The sequence below is a fragment of the Malus domestica genome, chromosome 15 (genome assembly GCF_042453785.1).
Source record: "Malus domestica chromosome 15, GDT2T_hap1".
Taxonomy (NCBI): Eukaryota; Viridiplantae; Streptophyta; class Magnoliopsida; order Rosales; family Rosaceae; genus Malus; species Malus domestica.
In genome coordinates this window covers 34,115,841-34,126,801 of record NC_091675.1, presented here as the reverse complement: position 1 = coordinate 34,126,801, position 10,961 = coordinate 34,115,841, and the positions used below count along the sequence as shown (strand labels likewise).

The 10,961-nt window shown below is 41.1% G+C and overlaps 1 protein-coding gene across 1 annotated transcript; it reads right to left on the bottom strand.

Moving 5' to 3' along the window:
• Positions 1-4,828, bottom strand: LOC139192408 (large ribosomal subunit protein eL38z/eL38y-like). The gene is made up of 2 exons (XM_070814506.1): positions 4,810-4,828; positions 1-195 (listed from the first exon to the last, which is right to left on the bottom strand). Exons 1-2 carry the CDS (start codon positions 4,826-4,828, stop codon positions 50-52), a joined length of 165 nt encoding a protein of 54 aa, XP_070670607.1. The 3' UTR covers positions 1-49.
• Positions 4,829-10,961: the final 6,133 nt, after the last annotated feature.

Below are 10,961 nucleotides of genomic sequence, written 5' to 3'. Positions count from 1 at the left end.
TCATCGGGTCTTGGTAGGATAGCGCGACCAGCTACTCCAAAATCCTTGTTTAAAGGTCCTGAACGTTCAAACATGGAGGAAGAGATTGCTTCAACTTGTCGGCCTTCTCGGAATCAAACACAGCATCCTTGGTCCTCTTGATTTTGACATTGCGGGCATCCTTCCTTCTTGCAGTTAGAAGGAAATCCTTGTCCTCTATTTTATGAGAGTAAAATCTCACACAACGATTGTGCAAAACAATCCAACGTTACCTTTACTGTGTCCAAGAATTGCCCTGGGTGCACGTTTCGCCCTAGATAAGTATTCGACCACAGAGTGCAAGTCATTAGCCTCTCGTCGATAGTTACCATACTGAAAGGTGCCTTCACTTTCCCTGACAACCAAAAATACCACAACTAATCAGCATCAATGTAATCTTAGATCTCAAATTGAAAAAAAATGCAAACTTTGCAAGTACGAACAGTATGATAAGGAAAGAGCCAGGCTTACAACTATGAAACTAACGAGGTGCACACAACGAAACTCTACACAGACCCTGCAACCGAAGTCTTTTTTTTCTCACGCGCACACCCTTCCTTCTTCTTCAACCTGCAACCGAAGTCTTTTTCTTCTTTCAGACATTTCATCTAACACGTGGTGTGCAGCTCCAAGAGGTCGCACCAGCAGCTCTAATGGGTCACACCAGCAGCTCCAAGGGACCTCTAAGGTTATTTCCATGGCTTCCAAGGGGTCGTGCGACCCCATTGACCCCACTGTGGCTCCACCTCTGCTTCTGTTACTCAAAGATGAGTTAGCCAAACTAGCTTTTGTGATCGACAGTCTTAGAGTTGATTCCTTGCTTTTGAGGGTTTGAATTACTAAGCTTATGGCTACTTCGACTGAGTACTCCTCTTCGCATGTCTTTTCTTTAAAGAAGTTAACTCCAGATGTTCAATCGCTTTATCAAGTTGCCACCGATCGTTATCAACTAATGGGAGACTCCCTAGCTTTTACGAACTTGCGAATAGAGGGGTTGAAGAAGGAACAAGAGCAGTTAGGAGCTGAGGCGTCCTGACTTCAACATTCTTTTTCTAAGCAGAAGGCTTGCCTTTCTCAATGTCGATATGAAATCATTCGCTTGAAGAGTGAGAAGGTTATGACTGCAGAGCTACCAACATTGTCCCCGACTAATGCCAACACTTTAAAGACCTTAGAGGACTTTCTTGAAACCTGGCGACAAGGTTTCGAGGACTAAGTTTTACAGTAGTGACTTTAGTGTTTTTTTTTTCTTTCCTTGTAATAAGTCAAATGTTCATTAGTCTAACCTTTTGAGGAATGAAGTATTAATCCTTGAACAAACCCTTTATTTTATTTTGATGTGACTAAACTCGAAATTGAAGGTTCAAGCTACCTGCGTACCCTCATTAGAGAAGGGATCAAGCCATCACATAGTTCAACAGTCTTTTTTTTTATCCTAACCTTTGCTTGAGCCACCCTTTCAAATTTTTAACTCAACAGACATTTTTGTTTTCATTTTTTTTAGTGCTGTACACAATTTAGACTCTTGCGAGCCAGGAGCATGGTTTATCTTTTACATAGGCATAGTACCACTTCAAGAACTTGTCATTGATGGGGCTGATCTTCAAGTTGTCTTCCCCTCGATCTTGTAGGCGTTGTTGGTGTAAACTGTTCACACTACGTAAGGGTCATCCCACTTCGAAGTGAACTTGCTTCTCGTCTTGTGTGTCGTGATGATAGTTATACGTAATGCTAGGACGAGGTCTCCACTTGAAAAGATTGAAGATAGACCTTCTCGTTAAACGCATTGGAGAGTCGCACTTGATAACACTCTAAGTGTTGTTGAGCTTCAAGCCTTCTCTCGTCCAACGGTTCCAGCTCTTGTAAGTGTAGCCTCTCATTCTCTTTGTTGGTCAAGCCTTCTTATATAGACATCCTTAGCAAGGGGATTAGACTTTCTAGCGGTATGATGACCTCTACTCCATACACAAAGGAATACGACGTAGCTTAAACAAGTGTCCAGTGTGTTGTCCTGTATGCCCAAAGTGTTTCACTTACTGTCTTAATGAATGCTTCTACGAGACAATTGGCTGAGGCCTGATACATTGAAGACTTGTACTGTTTGAACTTGAACTTCTCGCAAGGCTTAGCCATTAAGCTATTGGAGAACTGTTTCCCATTATCTGTGATTATGTAGCGGGGCACACCATATCGATGAATGGTATGTGCCTTTATGAAATAAACCACGATTTCATTCATCACTTCTTTTAATAGGATAGCCTCCGCCCACTTGGAAAAGTAGTATGTCACTACCAAAATGTAGGCTTCCCCCACATATGACTTTGGTGAAATTAGTCCAACAACGTCCAAACCCCACGCGTCGAAAGGCTATGAGGCCACCGTCGGGTGCAGCAGCTCTAGCGGCTGATAATTGGCATATGACTAGCAACTTTTGCACCTCTTTGCATAGTCGAGGTAGTCCTTCACCATGGTTGGCCAACAATAGCCCATCCTTTTTAGTTGGAAATACAACTTAGGTCCGAACCGATATGCTCAACATACTCCTAAGTGAGCTTCTTTCATCGCCTGGCTAGCCTCTTCTTCACCTAAGCACTTGAGAAACACTCCCTTGAAAGAACATCTCTTTATAGTAAAGAAAGTGAGCTGTTATTGTCGGACGGTGCCTAGGATCGTCTAGCAATTTTCCATGTTCCAGATAGTCAATTAATGGTTGCCTCCATTCTTTTGTATCAACATGAAGTACGGAGATGATATTTGTATCTTCCAATAGTGACTCAGTGATGAGTGGACCACCCACCGTTGGCAAATTGGAATGCTTACAGCCTCTCCTTTTCTTAGTGCTATGTCTAAAGCCAAGTTGGTGAAAACATTTGCCATTTGGTTCTCCTTCCTTGGAATGTGCTCAAGTGTGACAGCATTGAACCTTTGAAGTAGTTGTGCAGCCAACCAATAGTATGGGACAAGATCATCATTTCTTACTTCGTACTCAGTTAATACTTATTGATTACTAGCTTAAAATCCCCGTATACCTCCAATATTGAGATATTCATCTCAACCACCATTCGGAGCTCGATGATCAAAGCTTGGTATTCAGTGATGTTTTTAGAACACAACTCCCTTAGGCAAAAAGTAGGGTAACACCAGCCTCTGTGGTGACACAAACATTATGCCTTCCCCTACTCCATCCGATCGCACAGATTCGGCAAAGAACATCATATGTACAGGGAAAAGATTTGCATAGAACACTTCTTCGTCTAGTAGGTCGTCAGAAATTTCCCAGTCGGGCAGAATTGGGTGGTCCGCTAAGAAGTCTGCTAGAGTTTATCCTTTAACGGCCTTTGCAAGGACGTAGATGTTCTCATATTGATTAAGAAACAACATCCCTTTGGCCAATTGCCCTGTCAAGACTGGCTTTAACATGACATACTTAACCGAGTCGACCTCAGCAATTAGGTGTATGGTGTATGTGTGCATGTAATGCCTTAGCTTATGGATGGTGAATACAAAAGCAAGACACATCTTTTCAATTAGGGAGTAGCTTTGTTCGGCACCAATGATAGTCCAACTAAGGTAGTAGAGCATTTTTTCCTTCTGGGATTCATTCTCTTGAGCCAAGAGTGCTCCAATTGAACTTTCCTGAGCAGCGATGTACAATACGAGTGGTTTTCCAAGCACAAGTGCTCCTAGGACAAGTAGATTGAACATTTACTTTTTTATGCTTTCAAAAGCATTATGGCAGGCCATATCCCATATGAACGACACGTTTTTCTTCATTAGCTGGATGAAGGGTTAGCAACACCCTGCTACGTTGAAGATGAACTGCCTAATGAAAGCCAGTCGTCCTTGCAAGTTTTTCAACTCTTTCAGGTTTCTTGGCTCGGGCATGCTTTGGATGGCATTAATCTTTGACTAGTCAACCTGAATGTCGCAATGTTTAACGATAAAGTGAAGGAACTTCCTTTACGTGACACCAAACGCCCACTTCAATGGGTTCATCTTCAAATTGTATTTCCGCAACCAGTTGAACATCGTTCGTAAAGTCTTTCAAGTGATCTAACCTCTTCTTCATCTTGAGCACCAAATTGTCAACATAGCACTTGACATTTTTTTGAAGCATGTCATTGATGGTTTTCTGCATGGTGCGTTGATAGGTTGCTTCGGCATTTTTGAGACCAATGGGCATCATTTTACAGCAGTAAATACCTTTAGGAGTGCAAAAGGTTGTCAACTCTTCATCTTCTGCGCCATTCTTATTTGGTTGTAACTGGATGAACTATCCATGAAGGATAATGCTTCGTGACTCATGGTTGTATCCACCATGATTTAAATGATTGGCAAAGGAAAATCGTCTTTTGGGCAGGCATCATTCAAGTCGCGAAAGTCTACACAAACATGGATTTGTCCCTATATTTTTAAAATGATGACTATGCTTGAGATCCACTTGGGGTACTTTACCTCCCCAATGACACCTGCCTTGATCAATTTATCGATCTCAACTTTGATTTGGGGAATAAGCTCTGACCAGTAACGTCTCTGAGCCTACTTGACTGGTTTTGCCCCAGGTTTAACTGAGAGGTGATGCATGGCAATGACGAGATCTAGACCCAGCATGTCCTTGTATGTTTATCTGATGACGTCTTTGTACTCCAGCAATAGTTAATAATATTCCTCTACTTCGTCCGGACTTAATAGTGCACTAACAAAGATAGGCTTTGGGTCTTCATTCATGCCCAAGTTAAGTTCTTTACGGTAATCCACAGTTGTCTGCCCCCCCCTCCGTCCTCGAGTTACGGTGCAACCTTTTTGACATCTCTTTTAATGTCCTCGTCCTTGTCGACCTATTTGACTGCGATGTGGTAAACGCTTTGGACCATTTCCTCTTCGCCATCCTCTTTGGCCTGCTGATTTGCGAAATAACCAATGTGTATGATTTTGTGTCGTTTCACCTTCAGTTGTCCATCCAAGCGCATGTCTAATATTGACTGCCACTTTATGCGTGAAGGAATTAAACTTTGAACCTCACCATCTTTTGCTAAATCGACATGTCTCATTTTAACTAAGACCAACTTCTTTTCCTTAGACGGATTTTTTGCCACTATGAGTCTCTCTAAAGAAGACCTTTGTGGGGTAAAACCGACCACATTTTCCTATCTACTAGAGCCAGTCAGCATGTTGAACACGGAACCTCATGCAGTGGGTATACCAAGTCGATTGAAGATAGGATTCAAACTTGACTTCCAATGCAATCTAACACGGAAGTTCGAGGAGTGAAGTTGATCAAGCAATAAAATATCGAAATTCACATAATGGGTTTCGGCTCTTCTTTATCTTCCATTACATCAACGCTAATATGTTGAGTACTAACCTTCTTAGTTTTCCCTTTGCTTAAAACCTTGAGAGGTGCGATGGGTGTGAAACCAGGACCTTCCTTCGTAAGGTCAACTCCATAACTATGCTCATTCAGCTATTTATGGGTTTCAATAAGGTCACGTTTCCTTTCACCAATGATGTCACGCCCCGATCCTGACATACGTCCAGAATCGACGCGCGATAGTGAACTGTAGAAGGATGCCAGGAAATACAAACTGAAATACTTAATTGAAAATAACAATAATCACAGCTATTTAAGGAAAAGTATAAGGGTAACCTAACACTCTAAGCTCTCAGAACTCTGTCTGCTACCCCAAAGCTCCTCGTATCTAATAATACCTGCACAATCATCCTTACACCATCAGAATGGTGCACCGGGCAAACAACAACCCAGATAAGTTGCGAAGCTCGTGTGAGTGACAATAATGCAACGTATGTGAAAATATTAAAAACCATCCATCAATCACGGTTTATATACATCAAATATAAAATCAAATTTTATGAGATCATAATCAAGTCGCTGAAAATCCCGAAGGAGTCACCTAGACATCCAACGACTCGTCTGAAGCAAGTCACAAAAGCTCACAACCATAAACTCATACAACACAATGAAAAGTAGGGTTAGATTAACACAGTTCAGCTGAAACCTACATCTCTGAAGCTATCTCAATCAAAACTCAATTCGAATAATCAACAAAGCAATTAATCGGGTTTCAAACCTCTCAACGAAACCATAATACCAAACAGGATTCCAAATCACTCAACGGAATCCAACCAAGATACAATTCCGGACCACTCAACAGAATCGCGGAGTATAAGGGATTCCAGAGCTCTCAACGGAATCTGAGTAAATACAATTCCTGACCTCTCAACGGAGTCGTGGAGTACAATGGATATTGGACCACTCAACGAAATCGAAGTTGGATACGATTTTGGACCACTCAATAGAATCGCGAAGCACGAAGGATTTCGAACCACTCAATGGAATCCAGACGGAGCAGGGAACCGGACCACTCAACGGAACCCCAGCGGAAACCCAGTTCCGGATCACTCAACGAAACCGAACCGAAGGCCAACAACCATATTGTACAATGGCTCAAAGAAACGAGACAAGGCACAAGTTACTCAATTTACAAAAGCTCAACAAAGTGAAATAAGACCCAAATACAAAATTTAGAATGAATCAATGAAGCAGGAAATGAATCAATATCGAAGCAACAAATCCCCATCATAATGGGTTAACAGTCCATTACTAGCCCTCACATTTCATCACAACATGCCAATCATACAAATCAAACCATAATCCAAATATACACGTCAAATCTCATTTCATAAGCATAAATCGATGGCTAAGTATTAAAAATAACAATTCAATAGAAAACATATTTATAAAACCAAGGCATATCCACACAGGATAACAATTACGAAAACAGGGTAATCACCAATATCACATATATTAAAGTCACTCACCTGGAGTCTGTGTTAACGCACCCTAGCACAAGAATTGAGATGCCACGCACTATCGTCGCCTAAAACAAAGTAGAAGTCCACATTTAGAATTCATTCGATAATTCACATACTCAAAAACTCTCATATGCCCCCCACAACAACATTTAATGAGAATCAAACCGTCGTTCAAAAGGTAAGGTCCATGATCCTACGTCACTTGTTCCGTAAGATCCAACCACAAGATTTTTTATTCGTAAGTTTGATTTTTTATTCGTAAGTTCCTAAGGTCCTTAAATATTACGTACTATAATGTATCAAAGTTTGGTGATGATCCAACGGTCAGATCATCGATTGCTATAATGTTCAAGTGGCAAACCTTAATGAAATTTCGCCGGATTCTACAGATTTTGCATATTTTCTGGGCAATCTTTAGAACTCCATATCTCACTCGTTTCACACCCAAATTCTATCCATAATAAACCAAAATGAAGTTAGAGAAGTGTAGAACAAGATCATAGATGCTTGGAGTCCAAATGGTGGCCAGAGGTAGCTGGAAAATGGCCTGAAATACGGCTGTCCATGGGAAAACTGGTAACTCGCCGGAATTTCTGGGCAAACTTTGAACGTCCATAACTTTGTCAATACTCAACCAAATCGAGTGATTTAAAAACAAAAATCATAGCTTCGAATGAGATGAACAGATTGGTACCTTTCCTGACGACTAACTCGCCATGGATTCGCCGAAAACTGGGCAAACTTTAAATCGTTATAACTTTCTCGTTTCTCAACCAAATCACACGATCCAAACATGAAAATTCATCTACACATCATGAGGAATCGATTTATACCTATTTTGAGTCCAGAAGATGGCTAAAAATTAATCACACCTAAAAGTCTCGACCCAAAACCTTGTTCTTAAACTCGAGGTTAGGATTCATTTTCAATGAAACAAAACTCAAAACTAGGTTTATGGTGGTGAAGACATGCAGATAATGGTGGTTTTGGTGTTCAACAAGCCAAAATTTTTTGGTGATGATGATGGTTTGTTCCACGGGGAGAAAAGGGAGAGCCAAGAGAGAGAGATAGAGAGTTCTAGAGAAAGAGTGAAGAGATAAGGGATAAAAGAGGAAGAGAGAAAGAGTTTCAGAAATTTTTTGCGTGCCCACTTGGCACTCACCCAATGGTTAGACAAAAATATCACATGTCCAATTAATTATCAATTTACCAAAATATCTTCGACGTTCAAAACCTTATAAAATCTTCGTTATAATTCTGAATCACTTTCTGTTTGCACCCACGTGTTCATATCGACGAGTACTATCCAAATATAAAAAAGATAAGTGGAAAAATATGTAGGGATCAAATACGCCATAAATATAAAAGTGTCGAAACTAAAAATACGAAATACGTAATTTTAAACAGTGAAATCCGGGAATGGGATTTCATAAATGATGCATGAATCCTTCTTTCTGAGGGTTGAAGATGAGGCAAAGTAATACCCCGTTCTTGACGTAAACTTGTAAGCGTTAGGGTTGAAGCCTTCCTTGGTCCTCATGGTAAGAAGAAAGCCATGCTCTGCCACATTTTGCATTGGTCTAACGAAACTCAGCGAGGATGACTTCAAAACATTTGAATTATCTAGCTTGGGTAGCGGCACAACTGTGGGTGCCTTCAGGTTTTTACATCTTTTTTTTTTTCAGTTTTCTTGAATACTTCTTGTTTGTTTCTTTCTCAAATGGTGATTGCCTATTCTTTCTTCGTGACACTGGAATGTATCGGATGACTGGTGTGTTCGATCCTTTTGAGGATGCTCGGCTCTCTTCAGATGTCAAGTGCTTTGAATGCTTGTCACCACTTTTCTTTGGAGATGACACTGCTTGCAACTTTTCCTTCCTAGGCACGGCTTTGTCTATTGATTGGATTTATGTGGGAAGGGCCTTCGACACCATGTCTTCATCCATGTAAAACTTGGTGTCGCTAAAATGCGACTCTGCTTCCGTAAATGGCTTAGTGTCCCCTGTACTGTCTTCACCTTGCATATGTAAAACTATAGACACTAATGCAGAGTTGACAATACGACTCCATTTTTGTGAATTCAAGGTTTTCCTAAGAGTAAGCTATAGGAATTCATTTCATCGATAATGTGAAATAGTGTATTTAACTTTAATTTTCTAATCACCATCTCGATCCTGATCATACCCATTACCCTTTGCCTACCTTGGTTGAAACCTTGGATTAGAATGCGGCTTCGAGATAGCTCATCCATCTTGATCCCTATCTCCGTCATTGTTGACTTCGACATGATGTTTATTATTGAACCTCTATCAAGAAGCATGTGACTGATCTCCTGTTCTTTTGCATAACCTGAGACAAAGAGTGGGCGATTGTGCGGTTTGGTCCCCAATAGCAAATATGCGTCGATAAAGTTGATGGCAGAACATATGGCACATCACATGGCGCACTCGTGAGGTCAAAGCTCCAAGTCTCTAACCTTGTATGTCTATGACTTGTAGTTGTTGGGATTCATTAATACGTCCACTAATGCCCTTCATATTCCATCGGGCAACTATAATCCTGCATGTATGTCTTTCACTTGCGAACGATCCTCTTTTTCCTTATCAACAGTATCCTTCTCATTTGAGGACTCTTCTCCTTCGACTAGGTAGTGAGAAACTGTGGTTGAACTATGTTTGTAAAAATCCTTTGGGAAAGTACTCTTGCAGAATTGTAAAAGTTCACGACTTTCAAATTTTAGGCTTTTCTCCAAGTGCCAGCTTTTTCATCTTCATGGTTGCCTTTGGAATGGTCCTATCAGCATGGTAGTGAGGGCTTCCTTTTTACTCTTCATTCCTTGGGTGAACAGCTTGCGGCTGCTATTTTCACACCTTCTTTCATGTCATTAACGTCCACCCTTTATTATCGTCGGCAAATGAGTTGTGGTGGCATACTCTCTCCGGGGTGTTTGCTTCTCTTGCACGAACGATTTCATGACACACCTTAGACAAAGTGGCTGAGGCTTGACAGGTGATGCATAGAAAGGTATGAGATTAAAATACCCAAACACAATGATTATTGTGTTCGCTATTGCTGCTTCCTCCAAGTCTAGCTTAATTTTTCCTTCCTGGGCGAGCTTCATGATTAACTCTTTGAGGAAAAAACACTTGCCCACTGGATGACTAACGATGTAATGATACTTATAGTACTTCAGATTGTTCACTCAATTCATTTCTTCTGGTCGTTTACACTTACATAACTCGATTACTTGCTTATCGAGTAGGTCTTCTAACATGGCAGCCATATCACCCTGAACTGAAGTCTTGTTTTACGTAAAACTTCTTCGGCGTTTTGAAATTCGAGGCCATGGAACAAGTAAGTCTTCTATTCTAGCTCTTTTAAGGTATGCTTATACCTTTCCTGGCCACGAAAAGGCTCGTTCCACTTGACCTCTTTCTTCTTGCCTTTCAAGGAGATTTTAAAAGAATCGGTGTCTCATGTAGAGATTTTGGCAGGAGTAATGTTGACCCTCATTGCCTCATTGGTAGGCTTATTCACAGTTTTCTCTACCTTTGGCCCGAAGACTTTCTCCCTCTTATAGTCAGTGATTGGCTCCTTTTTCCCATTGATTGACAATGCTCAGCTTTATGCCATGGCCGCGGGTAGTTAACTCTTCAAAGGTTCGTGGCTTGATGCTTTGGAGGATGTAGTGCAGTCTCTACTGCATGCCTTGTACATATATCTCTATTGCAAAGGTTTTTAAAAGTTTGTCTTTGCAGTCAAGACTTAGTTAGTGCCATCGATTGATGTACTCGATAACCAGCTTGTCCTTTCACTGCTTCGAACTTGTGAGCTCCATCATGCTGACGGTGCAACGAGTAATGTTAAAATGATTCAAGAATTCCCGCTCCATCTTACCCTAGTTGTTGATGGACTCGAGCTCTAAGTCCGTATACCAGTCAAACGCTTCCCTTTCAAAGAGTAGACAAACTGCTTCAAGAGGTGGTCTCCCTCCGTTCCAGCATTGTTGCAAGTCTCAACAAAAAAGGCGATGTGTTACTTTGGGTTGCCATTTCTGTCAAACTGCATGAACTTAGGTGGCTAGTACCATGTCGGCATCTGTAAGCCAT